The sequence below is a fragment of the Tachyglossus aculeatus genome, unplaced genomic scaffold (genome assembly GCF_015852505.1).
Source record: "Tachyglossus aculeatus isolate mTacAcu1 unplaced genomic scaffold, mTacAcu1.pri scaffold_131_arrow_ctg1, whole genome shotgun sequence".
NCBI classification, from domain to species: domain Eukaryota; kingdom Metazoa; phylum Chordata; class Mammalia; order Monotremata; family Tachyglossidae; genus Tachyglossus; species Tachyglossus aculeatus.
Window position 1 is genome coordinate 258552 of NW_024044860.1, and position 14109 is coordinate 272660.

At 54.9% G+C, this 14109-nt stretch overlaps 1 protein-coding gene across 1 annotated transcript in view; it reads right to left on the minus strand.

Moving 5' to 3' along the window:
- Window positions 1-14109, minus strand: part of LOC119922936 (tyrosine-protein kinase SYK-like) — a 131918-nt gene that overhangs the window by 74901 nt on the left and 42908 nt on the right. Inside the window, exon 4 of the mRNA XM_038742555.1 lies at window positions 4697-4835. Within this exon, the coding sequence (XP_038598483.1) occupies window positions 4697-4835 (139 nt within the window). The remainder of the gene's footprint in view (window positions 1-4696; window positions 4836-14109) is intronic.

Here is a 14109-nt window from a genome sequence, read left to right on the forward strand (position 1 = left end):
CGCTTCAGGGACCCCAGTCCCCCCTCAGGACCCTCCCAGGACCCCCCCAAATCCCCCCGAGACACCCCAGGACCCCGCCAGGGATCGCCCCCGGGGATCCCCTCCTCCCCAGGTCTCCCCCAGATCCCCTCAGGACCCCCCCAAATTCCCCTCAGAGACCCTCCAGGACCCCCCCAGGACGCCCCTGGGGATCCCCTCCCCGCCAGGTCTCCCCCAGGACCCCCTCCCCCAAATTCCCTCCAGGGACCTTCCAGGACCCCCCCGGACGCCCCCGGGGACCCTTTCTCCCCCAGGGCCCCCCAAACTCCCCCCAGAGCCCCTCCAGGACCGCTCCAGGGACCCCAGTCCCCCCTCAGGACCCTCCCAGGACCCCCAAAATCCCCCCCCAGAGACCCTTCAGGACCCCACCAGGGATCGCCCCTTTTCCCCAGGAACCTCCCAGGACGCCCCCGAAGATCCCCTCCTCCCCAGGTCTCCCCCAGACCCCCTCAGGACCCCCCCCAAATTCCCCCCAGAGACCCTCCAGGACCCCCCTGGGGATCCCCTCCCACCAAATCTCCCCCAGGACCCCCCCCAAATTCCCCCAGGGACCTTCCAGGACCCCCCAGGACGCCCCCGGGGATGCCTTCCCCCCAGGGCCAACCAAATTCCCTCCAGGGACCCTCCAGGACCCCTCTAGGGACCCCAGCCCCCCCCTCAGGACCCTCCCAGGACCCCCCAAATCCCCCCAGAGACCCTTCAGGACCCCACCAGGGATCCCCCCTTTTCCCCAGGACCCCCCCAGGACGCCCCTGGGGAACCCCTCCCACCCAGGTCTCCCCCAGGACCCCCCCCAAACTCCCCCCCAGAGCCCCTCCAGGACGGCTCCAGGGACCCCAGTCCCCCCTCAGGACCCTCCAAGGACCCCCAAAATCCCTCCCTTCAGGACCCCACCAGGGATCCCCCAGACCCCCCGCAGGACCCCCCCCAAATTCCCCCCAGAGACCCTCCAGGACCCCCCAGGACGCCCCTGGGGATCGCCCCCCCCCCCCCCAGGTCTCCCCCAGGACCCCCCCAAATTCCCTCCAGGGACCCTCCAGGACCCCCCAGGACGCCCCCGGGGATCCCTTCCCCCCCAGGGCCCCCCAAATTCCCCCCAGAGCCCCTCCAAGACCACTTCAGGGACCCCAGTCCCCCCTCAGGACCCTCCCAGGACCCCCCCAAATCCCCCCAGAGACACCCCAGGACCCCACCAGGGATCGCCCCTTTCCCCCAGGACCCTCCCAGGACGCCCCCGGGGATCCCCTCCCCCCCCAGGTCTCCCCCAGCCCCCCCCCCCAATTCCCCCCCAGAGACCCTCCAGGACCCCCCCCAGGACGCCCCTGGGGCTCCCCCCCCCCCCGCCAGGTCTCCCCCATGACCCCCTACCCCAAATTCCCTCCAGGGACCCTCCAGGACCCCCCAGGACGCCCCCGGGGATCCCTTCTCCCCCAGGGCCCCCCAAACTCCCCCCAAATCCCCCCAGAGACCCTTCAGGACCCCACCAGGGATCCCCCCTTTTCCCCAGGACGCCCCCGGGGATCCCCTCCCCCCCCAGGTCTCCCCCAGACCCCCTCAGGCCCCCCCAAATTGCCCCCAGAGACCCTCCAGGACCCCCCTGGGGATCTCCTCCCCCCCAAGTCTCCCCCAGGACCCCCCCCAAATTCCCCCTGATACCTTCCAGGACCCCCCAGGGCCCCCCCAAATTCCCCCCAGAGCCCCTCCAGGACCCCTCTAGGGACCCCAGCCCCCCTTCAGGCCCTTCCCAGGACCCCCCAAATCCCCCCAGAGACACCCCAGGACCCCACCGGGGATCCCCCCTTTTCCCCAGGACCCCCCCCCAGGATGCCCCCGGGGATCCCCTCCTCCCCCCAAATTCCCCCCAGAGACCCTCCAGGACCCCCCAAAAGTCCCCCCCCCGGACCCTCCCGGAGATTCCCCCCTCCCCAGGGACCCCCTAGGACCCCCCCAGGACCCCCAATTCCCCCCACCCCAGCGCTGAGAACAGCGCTCGGCACATAGTAAGCGCTTAACAAACACCATCATCATCATCATCATCATCACAGAGAAGCAGCGGGGCTCGGTGGCAAGAAGCCGGGCTTGGGGGTCAGAGGTCCTGGGTTCTAATCCCGCCCCTGCCCCTTCTCAGCCGGGGGACTCGGGGCCCTTCTCCGGGCCTCAGTTTCCTCCTCTGTCGAATGGGGGTGAAGGCCGGGAGCCCCCCGGGGGACAACCTCATCACCTCGTCTCTCCCCCAGCGCTTAGTACAGTGCTTGGCACCTAGTAAGCGCTTAACGAATACCATCACCATCATCATCATCATTATTATCAATATTATTCTCATCATCATCGTCATCATTATTATTAATGATTATTTTAATGATAATTATTTTATCACCATCATCATTATCATCAATGATAATTTTAATGATACTTATTTTAATTCTTGATTCTCAATTCTTAATGATAATTCTAGACGGTGAGCCCACTGTTGGGTAGGGGCTGTCATCATCATCATCATCATCATTATTAACGTGAATTTTAATGCGAATTATTTTATTATCATCGTCATTATCATCAATGACAATTTCAATGATACTTATTTTAATTCTTAATGATAATTCTAGACTGTGAGCCCACTGCTGGGTAGGGGCTGTCATCATCATCATCATCATCATCAATGTTAATTTTAATGATAATTATTTTATTATCATCATCATTATTATCAATGACAATTTCAATGATACTTATTTTAATTCTTAATGATAATTCTAGACTGTGAGCCCACTGTTGGGTAGGGGCTGTCATCATCATCATCATCATCATCATCATCATCATTATTAACGTTAATTTTAATGATTATTTTATTATCATCATCATTATTATCAATGATAATTTCAATGATACTTATTTCAATTCTTAATGATAATTCTAGACTGTGAGCCCACTGTTGGGTAGGGGCTGTCATCATCATCATCATCATTATTAATGTTAATTTTAATGCAAATTATTTTATTATCATCATCATTATCGTCAATGACAATTTTCATGATACTTATTTTAATTCTTAATGATAATTCTAGACTGTGAGCCCACCGCTGGGTAGGGGCTGTCATCATCATCATCATTATTAACGTTAATTTTAATGCAAATCATTTTATCATCATCATCATTATTATCAATGACAATTTCAATGATACTTATTTTAATTCTTAATGATAATTCTAGACTGTGAGCCCACTGCTGGGTAGGGGCTGTCATCATCATCATCATCATCAATGTTAATTTTAATGCAAATTATTTTATTATCATCGTCATTATTATCAATGACAATTTTAATGATACTTATTTTAATTCTTAATGATAATTCTAGACTGTGAGCCCACTGTTGGGTAAGGGCTGTCATCATCATCATCATCATCATTATTAATGTTAATTCTAATGATAATTATTTTATCATCATCGTCATTATCATCAATGACAATTTCAATGATACTTATTTTAATTCTTAATGATAATTCTAGACTGTGAGCCCACTGCTGGGTAGGGGCTGTCAACATCATCATCATCATCATTATTAATGTTAATTTTATTGCAAATTATTTTATTATCATCGTCATTATCATCAATGATAATTTTAATGATACTTATTTTAATTCTTGATTCTTAATTCTTAATGATAATTCTAGACTGTGAGCCCACTGCTGGGTAGGGGCTGTCATCATCATCACCATTATTAACGTTAATTTTAATGCAAATGATTTTATTATCATCGTCATCATTATCAATGACAATTTTAATGAGACTTATTTTAATTCTTAATGATAATTCTAGACTGTGAGCCCACTGCTGGGTAGGGGCTGTCATCATCATCATCATCATTAACGTGAATTTTAATGAAAATTATTTTATTATCATCATCATTATCATCAATGACAATTTTCATGATACTTATTTTAATTCTTAATGATAATTCTAGACTGTGAGCCCACCGTTGGGTAGGGGCTGTCATCATCATCATCATCATCATTATTAATGTTAATTCTAATGATAATTATTTTATTATCATCATCATTATCATCAATGATAATTTTAATGATACTTATTTTAATTCTTGATTCTCAATTCTTAATGATAATCCTAGACTGTGAGCCCACTGTTGGGTAGGGGCTGTCATCATCATCCTCATCATCATTATTAACCTTAATTTTAATGCAAATGATTTTATTATCATCATCGTCATCATTATCAATGACAATTTTAATGAGACTTATTTTAATTCTTAATGATAATTCTGGACTGTGAGCCCACCGTTGGGTAGGGACCGCCTATGTTGCCAACTCGTCCTTCCCAAGCGCTCAGTACAGCGCTCCGCACACGGTGGGCGCTCAATAAATACGACTGATTGATTGATTGGTGTAAGCGCTCAATAAATACGATTGATGATCGATCGATTGATTGATTAATATGATTTCTCCGGGCCTCAAACGGGGATGAAGCCCGTGAGCCCCCCGGGGGGCAACCCCATCACCTTGGATGCCCCCCCCCCCACGGCGCTTAGGACAGCGCTCGGCACCTAGTAAGCGCTTAATACGTTCCACTGTTATGATTATTGATTATTGATTATTGATCATGGTTATTATTATTATTATTCTGATGGTTGTGATGCCCGGCCCACCTGCCAGAGGGTGTCGAACTTCTTTCCGTCGGGGATGGAGAGCTTGCCGGCCTTGTCCTTGTCGATGCGGTAGTGTAGTGGACGCCCCCCGTGCAGCAGGCACAGCGCGAACGAGCCCGCCGGCTCCCGGGAACGCACCCTGCCCCCGGGGCGCCCACGCTCAGCGGACACTGGGGGAGACGCCTCCCCCCCCCCCCTCCCGGGCAGTGGGGGAGACGCCCCTCCGCCCCGGCTTCCCCCCTCCGGGGCGCTGCCCAAGCGCTTAGGACAGTGCTCTGCACACGGTGAGCGCTCAATAAATACGGTTGATTGACTGGGGGAGACGCCTCCCCCCCACCCCTTCCCCCTCCAGGACACTGGGGGAGGCGCCCCTCCCACCCCTTCCCCCTCCTAGGCGGTGGGGGAGACGCCCCGCAGCCCCTGCTTCCCCCCTCCAGGACACTGGGGGAGACGCCCCTCCCACCCCTTCCCCCGCCCGGACACTGGGGGAGACGCCCCTCAGCCCCCTCTAGGACACTGGGGGAGACGCTTCCTCCCTCCCCTTTCCCCTCCTAGATAGTGGGGGAGACGCCACTCAGCCCCTGCTTCCCCCCCTCTAGGACACTGGGGGAGACGCTTCCTCCCACCCCTCCCCCCTCCTAGATAGTGGGGGAGACGCCCCTCAGCCCCTGCTTCCCCCTCCAGGACAGTGGGGGAGACGCCCCTCCCACCCCTTCCCCCTCTAGGACACTGGGGGAGACGCCCCTCCCACCCCTTCCCCCTCCCGGGCAGTGGGGGAGACGCCCCTCCGCCCCGGCTTCCCCCCTGCAGGACGCTGTCCAAGCGCTTAGGACAGTGCTCTGCACACAGTAAGCGCTCAATAAATACGATTGATTGATTGATTGATTGATTGGGGAGACGCCCCTCCCACCCCTTCCCCCTCCTAGACAGTGGGGGAGACGCCCCTCAGCCCCTGCTTCCCCCCTCTAGGACACCGGGGGAGACGCTCCTCCCACCCCTTTCCCCTCCTAGATAGTGGGGGAGACGCCCCTCAGCCCCTGCTTCCCCCCTCTAGGACACTGGGGGAGACGCCCCTCCCACCCCTTCCCCCTCCTAGGCAGTGGGGGAGACGCCCTTCAGCCCCTGCTTTCCCCCTCCAGGATGCTGTCCAAGCGCTTAGCACAGTGCTCTGCACACAGTAAGCGCTCAATAAATACGATTGATTGATTGATTGATTGATTGATTGGGGGAGACGCTCCTCCCAGCCCTTTCCCCTCCTAGGCAGTGGGGGAGACGCCCCTCAGCCCCCTCGGATCCCGCTTCCCCCTCTAGGACACTGGGGGAGACGCTCCTCCCACCCCTTTCCCCTCCTAGATAGTGGGGGAGACGCCCCTCAGCCCCTGCGTCTCCCTCCAGGACACTGGGGGAGACGCTCCTCCCACCCCTTCCCCCTCCTAGGCAGTGGGGGAGACGCCTCCCCCCACCCCTTCCCCCTCCTGGGCAGTGGGGGAGACGCCCCTCAGCCCCTGCTTCCCCCCTCCGGGGCGCTGTCCAAGCGCTTAGTACAGTGCTCTGCACACAGTGAGCGCTCAATAAATACGATTGATTGATTGATTGATTGATTGATTGATTGATTGGGGAGACGCTCTTCCCACCCCTTCCCCCGCCCGGACACTGGGGGAGACGCCCCTCGGATACCGCTTCCCCCTTTAGGACAGTGGGGGAGACGCTCCTCCCACCCCTTTCCCCTCCTAGGCGGTGGGGGAGACGCCCCTCAGCCCCCTCGGATCCCGCTTCCCCCTCTAGGACACTGGGGGAGACGCTCCTCCCCCTCCTTCCCCCTCCTAGATAGTGGGGGAGACGCCCCTCAGCCCCTGCTTCCCCCCTCCAGGACACTGGGGGAGAGGCTCCTCCCACCCCTTCCCCCGCCTGGACACTGGGGGAGACGCCCCTCAGCCCTCCCGGATCCCGCTTCCTCCTCTAGGACACTGGGGGAGACGCTCCTCCCACCCCTTTCCCCTCCTAGACACTGGGGGAGACGCCCCCCACACCCCTCAGATCCTGCCTCCCCCTCTAGGACACTGGGGGAGACGCTCCTCACACGCCTCCCCCGCCCGGACACTGGGGGAGACGCCCCTCAGCCCCCTCGGATCCCGCCTCCCCCGCCCGGACACTGGGGGAGACGCTCCTCCCACCCCGCTCTCCTCCCCGACAGTGGGGGAGACGCCCCTCAGCCCCCGCTTCCCCCTCTAGGACACTGGGGGAGACGCTCCTCCCACCCCTCTCTCCTCCCGGACAGTGGGGGAGACGCTCCTCACCCCCCTCAGATCCCGCTTCCCCCTCTGGGACACTGGGGGAGACGCCCCTCAGATCCCCCTCCCCCTCTCGGGCACTGGGGGAGACGCCCCTCAGATCCCCCTCCCCCTCTCGGGCACTGGGGGAGACGCCCCTCAGCCCCCTCCCCCTCTCGGACGGTGGGAGAGACGCCCCTCAGCCCCCTCAGACCCCGCCTCCCCCTCTAGGACACTGGGGGAGACGCTCCTCCCACCCCTCTCCCCTCCCGGACAGTGGGGGAGACGCTCCTCACCCCCCTCAGATCCTGCTTCCCCCTCTAGGGCGCTGGGGGAGACGCTCCTCACCCCCCTCCCCTTCTCGGACAGTGGGAGAGACGCCCCTCAGCCCCCTCAGATCCCGCTCCCCCCTCTAGGACACTGGGGGAGACGCTCCTCCCAGCCCCTCTCTCCTCCCGGGCAGTGGGAGAGACGCTCCTCACCCGCCCCAGACCCTGCTTCCCCTTCTAGGGCCCTGGGGGAGACGCCCCTCAGCCCCCCCGGATCCCGCTTCCTCCTCTAGGACACTGGGGGAGACGCCCCTCAGCCCCCTCCCCTTCTCGGACGGTGGGAGAGACGCCCCTCAGCCCCCTCAAATCCCGCTTGGACGCTGGGGGAGACTCCTCCCACCCCCCCTCTCTCCTCCCGGACAGTGGGGGAGACGCCCCTCACCCCCCTCAGATCCCGCTTCCCCCTCTAGGGCACTGGGGGAGACGCCCCTCAGCCCCCTCCCCTTCTCGGACAGTGGGAGAGACGCCCCCCCAGCCCCTGCTTCCCCCCTCCGGGACGCTGGGGGAGACGCCCCGCACATCCCCTTTCCCCTCCCTCCCCCGCCAAGAGATGTCTGTATGTTTGTACATATTGATTACTCTATTTATTTATTTATAGCCGCTCAATAAATACGATTGATGATGATGATGATGATTTATTACTCTATTTATTTATTTATTGATTGATTTTACTCGTCCCTATCCATCCTATTTATTTTATTTTGTTAGGATGTTTGGTTTTGTCCTCCGTCTCCCCCTTTTAGACTGTGAGCCTGCTGTTGGGCAGGGCCTGTCTCTAGATGTTGCCAATTTGTCCTTCCCAAGCGCTTAGTACAGTGCTCTGCACATAGTAAGCGCTCAATAAGTACGATTGATGATGATTACTCTATTTATTTATTTATTTATTTATTTATTTTACTTGCACATATCTATTCTATTTATTTTATTTTGGGAGTAGGTTTGGTTTTGTCCTCCGTCTCCCCCTTTTAGACTGTGAGCCCACTGTTGGGGAGGGACTGTCTCTAGATGTCCTTCCCAAGCGCTTAGTACAGTGCTCTGCACACAGTAAGCGCTCAATAAATACGATTGATGATGATGATGATTTATTTTATTTTGTTAGCATGTTTGGTTTTGTTCTCCGTCTCCCCCTTTTAGACTGTGAGCCCGCTGTTGGGTAGGGACCGGCTCTCTATGTTGCCAATTTGTCCTTCCCAAGCGCTTAGTACAGTGCTCTGCACACAGTAAGCGCTCAATAAATACGATTGATGATGATGATGATTTATTTTATTTTGTTAGCATGTTTGGTTTTGTTCTCCATCTCCCCCTTTTAGGCTGTGAGCCCGCTGTTGGGTAGGGCCTGTCTCTAGATGTTGCCAATTGGTCCTTCCCAAGCGCTTAGTACAGTGCTCTGCACATAGTGAGCGCTCAATAAATACGCTTGATGATGATGATGATGATGATGATGATGATGATTTATTTTATTTTGTTAGCATGTTTGGTTTTGTTCTCCGTCTCCCCCTTTTAGACTGGGAGCCCACTGTTGGGGAGGGACTGTCTCTAGATGTTGCCAATTTGTCCTTCCCAAGCGCTTAGTACAGTGCTCTGCACACAGTGAGCGCTCAATAAGTACGATTGATGATGATGATGATTTATTACTCTATTTATTCATTTATTTTACTTGTCCCTATCTATTCTATTTATTCTATTTTGTTAGTATGTTTGGTTTTGTCCTCCGTCTCCCCCTTTTAGACTGTGAGCCCACTGTTGGGTGGGGACCGTCTCTATGTGTTGCCAATTTGTCCTTCCCAAGCGCTTAGTACAGTGCTCTGCACACAGTAAGCGCTCCATAAATACGATTGATGATGATGATGATTTATTTTATTTTGTTAGCATGTTTGGTTTTGTTCTCTGCCACCCCTTTTAGACCGTGAGCCCGCTGTTGGGTAGGGACTGTCTCTGTATGTTGCCGATTTGTACTTCCCAAGCGCTTAGCACAGTGCTCTGCACATAGTAAGCGCTCAATAAATACGATTGATGATTGATGATGATGATGATGATGATGTCTCTCTGTGTCTCTGTGTCTCTCTGTCTCTGAATCGGGTCTCTCGTCTCCCCTCCCAACTGAAACCTTGTGGCTTCGTGAACCACAAACATTTCGTCAGTTTCCCCAACCCCCACACCCCGACTCCTCACCAGATGCATAGACACACATATTCACATGTAGATTTATATAATTTATAGATATATTATATCTATCTATCTATCTATCTATATTATATATATATATATATAATATTAGATTGTGACTTTTAGACTGTGAGCCCACTGTTGGGTAGGGACTATCTCTATATGTTGCCGACTTGTACTTCCCAAGCGCTTAGTACAGTGCTCTGCACATAGTAAGCGCTCAATAAATACGATTGATGAGGATGATATATAATAGATAATGGTTATAATAGATAATAGATTAAGACTGTGAGCCCCCCGTGGGACAACCTGATCACCTTGTAACCTCCTCAGCGCTCAGAACGGTGCTTGGGACGTCTCGCTTAATAAATGCCATTATTATTATTATTATTATACACATCATCTACATATCCATCTAGAATGATAATAATATAGTATTTGTGAAGCGCTTACTACGTGCCAGGCACTGGTCTAAGCGCTGGGGGGGAGACAAGGTGATGAGGTTGTCCCCCGGGGGGCTCACGGTCTTCATCCCCATTTGACAGATTAATAATAGTAGTAATAATAATAATGATGATGATATTTGTTAAGCGCTTACTATGTGCCAGGCACTGTTCTAAGCGCTGGGGGGGATGCAAGGGGGATACAAGGTTGCCCCCGGGGGGCTCACGGGCTTCATTCCCATTTGACAGATTAATAATAATGATAGGAAGGAAGGAAGGAAGGAAGGAAGGAAGGAAGGAAGGAAGGAAGGAAGGGAAGGAGGGAAAGAGGGAAGGAGGGAAGGAAGGGAGGAGGGAAGGAAGGGAGGAAGGAAGAAAGGAAGGGAGGAAGAAAGGAAGGGAGGAAGGAAGGAAGGAGGAAGGGAAGGAGGGAGGGAAGGAAGGAGGGAAGGAGGGAAGGAAGGAAGGAGGGAAGGAAGGAAGGAAGGAAGGAAGGAAGGAAGGAAGGAAGGGAGGGAGGGAGGGAGGGATGAAGGAAGGAAGGAAGGAAAGAAGGAAGGAGGGAGGGAGGGAGGGAATGAAGAAGGAAAAGAAGGGAGGGAGGAGGGAAGGAGGGAGGGAAGGAGGGAAGGAAGGGAGGGAGGAAGGAAGGAAGGAAGGAAGGAAGGAAGGAAGGAAGGAAGGAAGGAAGGAAGGAAGGAAGGAAGGGAAGGAGGGAAAGAGGGAAGGAGGGAAGGAAGGGAGGAGGGAAGGAAGGGAGGAAGGAAGAAAGGAAGGGAGGAAGAAAGGAAGGGAGGAAGGAAGGAAGGAGGAAGGGAAGGAGGGAGGGAAGGAAGGAGGGAAGGAGGGAAGGAAGGAAGGAGGGAAGGAAGGAAAGAAGGAAGGAAGGAAGGAAGGAAGGGAGGGAGGGAGGGAGGGAGGGAGGGAGGGATGAAGGAAGGAAGGAAGGAAAGAAGGAAGGAGGGAGGGAGGGAGGGAATGAAGAAGGAAAAGAAGGGAGGGAGGAGGGAAGGAGGGAGGGAAGGAGGAAAGGAAGGGAGGGAGGAAGGAAGGAAGGAAGGAAGGAAGGAAAGAAGGAAGGAGGGAGGGAGGGAGGGAGGGAAGAAGGAAAAGAAGGGAGGGAGGAGGGAAGGAGGGAGGGAAGGAGGGAAAGAAGGAAGGGAGAGGGAAGGAAGGGAGGGAGGAGGGAAGGAGGGAGGGAAGGAGGGAAAGAAGGAAGGGAGAGGGAAGGAAGGAAGGAAGGAAGGAAGGAGGGAGGGAGGAAGGAAGGAAGGAAGGAGGGAGGGAGGGAGGGAGGGAAGAAGGAAAAGAAGGGAGGGAGGAGGGAAGGAGGGAGGGAAGGAGGGAAAGAAGGGAGAGGGAAGGAAGGAAGGAAGGAAGGAAGGAAGGAAGGAGGGAAGGAAGAAGGAAAAGAAGGGAGGGAGGAGGGAAGGAGGGAGGGAAGGAAGAAGGAAAAGAAGGGAGGGAGGAGGGAAGGAGGGAGGGAAGGAAGAAGGAAAAGAAGGGAGGGAGGAGGGAAGGAGGGAGGGAAGGAGGGAAGGAAGGAAGGAAGGAAGGAAGGAAGAAGGAAAAGAAGTGAGGGAGGAGGGAAGGAGGGAGGGAAGGAAGAAGGAAAAGAAGTGAGGGAGGAGGGAAGGAGGGAGGGAAGGAAGGATGGAGGGAAGGAGGGAAGGAAGGAGGGAGGGAGGGAGGGAGGGATGAGAAATTCTGTTTTCGGGGCGGGTGAATGAGTGAATGAAGGATGAGAAGTTCTGTTTATTGGGCGGATGATTGAATGAAGGAAGGAAGGAAGGATAAGAAATTCTATTTTTCTCCCTAAAAAGGGAAGTGAAAGTTGGTGTCAAATTCCCCCAAGGCCCACGGGACCAACGGCTTTTCTCTGGCGGGGGGAGGGGAGGGGAGGGGAAGGGAAGGGGGGGAGAAAGGGGAAACTGAGGAAACCAGCACGTTCACCCGGGGGCCGAGAGGGGACCGGCAGGGACGGAGAGAGGGGGGACACAGAGATGGGGGGAGAGGGGAGAGACAGAGACAGGGGAGAGAGGGGGAGACACAGAGGTGGGGAGAGACAGAGGGGGAGAGAAGGGAGAGACAGAGATAGGGGAGAGTGGGAGAGACAGAGATGGGGAGAGAGGGGAGAGGCATAGATGGAGAGACGGGAGAGACAGAGATGGGGAGAGGGGAGAGACAGAGGGAGAGACAGAGATGGGGAGTAGGGAGAGACAGAGATGGACAGATAGAGGGGAGAGACAGAGATGGAGGGGGAGAGACAGAGATGGAGAGAGGGGAGAGACAGAGATGGAGGGGGGAGAGACAGAGACGGAGAGGGGAGAGACAGAGACGGAGAGAGGGGAGAGACAGAGACGGAGAGAGGGGAGAGACAGAGAGGGAGAGAGGGGAGAGACAGAGATAGAAGCCCGTGGTGGGCAGAGATTGTCTCTCTTTATTGCTGAATTGTCCTTTCCAAGCGCTCAGTACAGCGCTCTGCACACAGGAAGCGCTCAATAAAACGACTGAATGAATGGCAGCGATGGAAGGGGAGAGACAGAGATAGAGGAGAGGGGGCAGTCAGAGATGGAGAGGGGAGAGACAGAGAGGGGAGAGACAGAGATGGAGAAGGGAGAGGCAGAGACAGAGAAGGGAGGGACAGAGATGGAGAGGGGAGAGACAGAGATGGAGAGGGGAGAGACAGATGGAGGGGGAGAGACAGAGACGGAGAGTGGAGAGACGGAGATGGAGAGGGGAGAGACAGAGACGGAGAGGGGAGAGACAGAGACGGAGGGGGAGAGACAGAGATGGTGAGGGGAAAGTCAGAGACGGAGAGGGGAGAGACAGAGACGGAGGGGAACAGACAGAGATGGAGAGGAGACAGAGATGGAGAGAGGGGAGAGACAGAGATGGACAATAGAGTGAGAGACGGAGAGGGGAGAGACGGAGATGGAGAGAGGGGAGACACGGAGATGGAGAAGGGAGAGATGGAGATAGGGGAGAGTCAGAGACAGAGAGGGGAGAGACAGAGATTAGGGGACAGTCAGAGACAGAGAAGGGAGAGACAGAGATGGAGAGGGGAGAGACGGAGATAGAGAGGGGAGAGACAGAGAAGGAGGGGAAGAGACAGAGATGGAGAGGAGACAGTCAGAGATGGAGAGGGGAGAGACAGAGATGGAGAGGGAGAGACAGAGACGGAGGGGAAGGGACAGTCAGAGATGGACAATAGAGTCAGAGGAGACGGAGAGGGGAGAGACAGAGATGGGGACAGTCAGAGACAGAGAGGAGAGAGACAGAGATGGAGAAGGGAGAGACAGAGATGGAGAAGGGAGAGACAGAGATGGAGAGAGGGGAGAGACAGAGATGGAGGGGGGACAGTCAGGGGTGGAGAGGGGAGAATCAGAGATGGAGAGGAGACAGAGATATAAAGGGGACAGACCGGGTTGGAGGGGACCGTCAGAGATGGACGGGGGGAGAGACAGAGATGGGGACAGTCAGAGACAGAGAGGAGACAGTCAGAGATGGAGAGAGGGGAGAGACAGAGATGGACAATAGAGTGAGAGACGGAGAGGGGAGAGATGGAGATGGAGAGAGGAGAGGCACAAAGATGGAGAAGGGAGAGATGGAGATAGGGGAGAGTCAGAGACAGAGAGGGGAGAGACAGAGATTAGGGGACAGTCAGAGACAGAGAGGAGAGAGACAGAGATGGAGAGGGGAGAGATGGAGACAGAGAAGGGAGAGACAGAGACGGAGAAGGGAGAGACAGAGATGTAGAGGGGACAGTCAGAGATAGAGAGGGGAGAGACAGAGATGGAGGGGGAGAGACAGAGACGGAGGGGAAGAGACAGAGATGGAGAGGAGACAGTCAGAGATGGAGAGGGGAGGGACACAGATGGAGAGGGAGAGACAGAGCCGGAGGGGAAGAGACAGAGATGGAGAGGAGACAGTCAGAGAGATGGAGAGGGGAGAGACAGATGGACAGTAGAGTCAGAGGAGACGGAGAGGGGAGAGACAGAGATGGAGAAGGGAGAGATGGAGATAGGGGAGAGTCAGAGACGGAGAGGGGAGAGACAGAGACAGGGGACAGTCAGAGACAGAGAGGAGAGAGACAGAGTTGGAGAGGGGAGAGATGGAGACAGAGAAGGGAGAGACAGAGACAGAGGAGAGACAGAGATGGAGAGGGGACAGTCAGAGACGGAGGGGGAGAGACAGAGACGGAG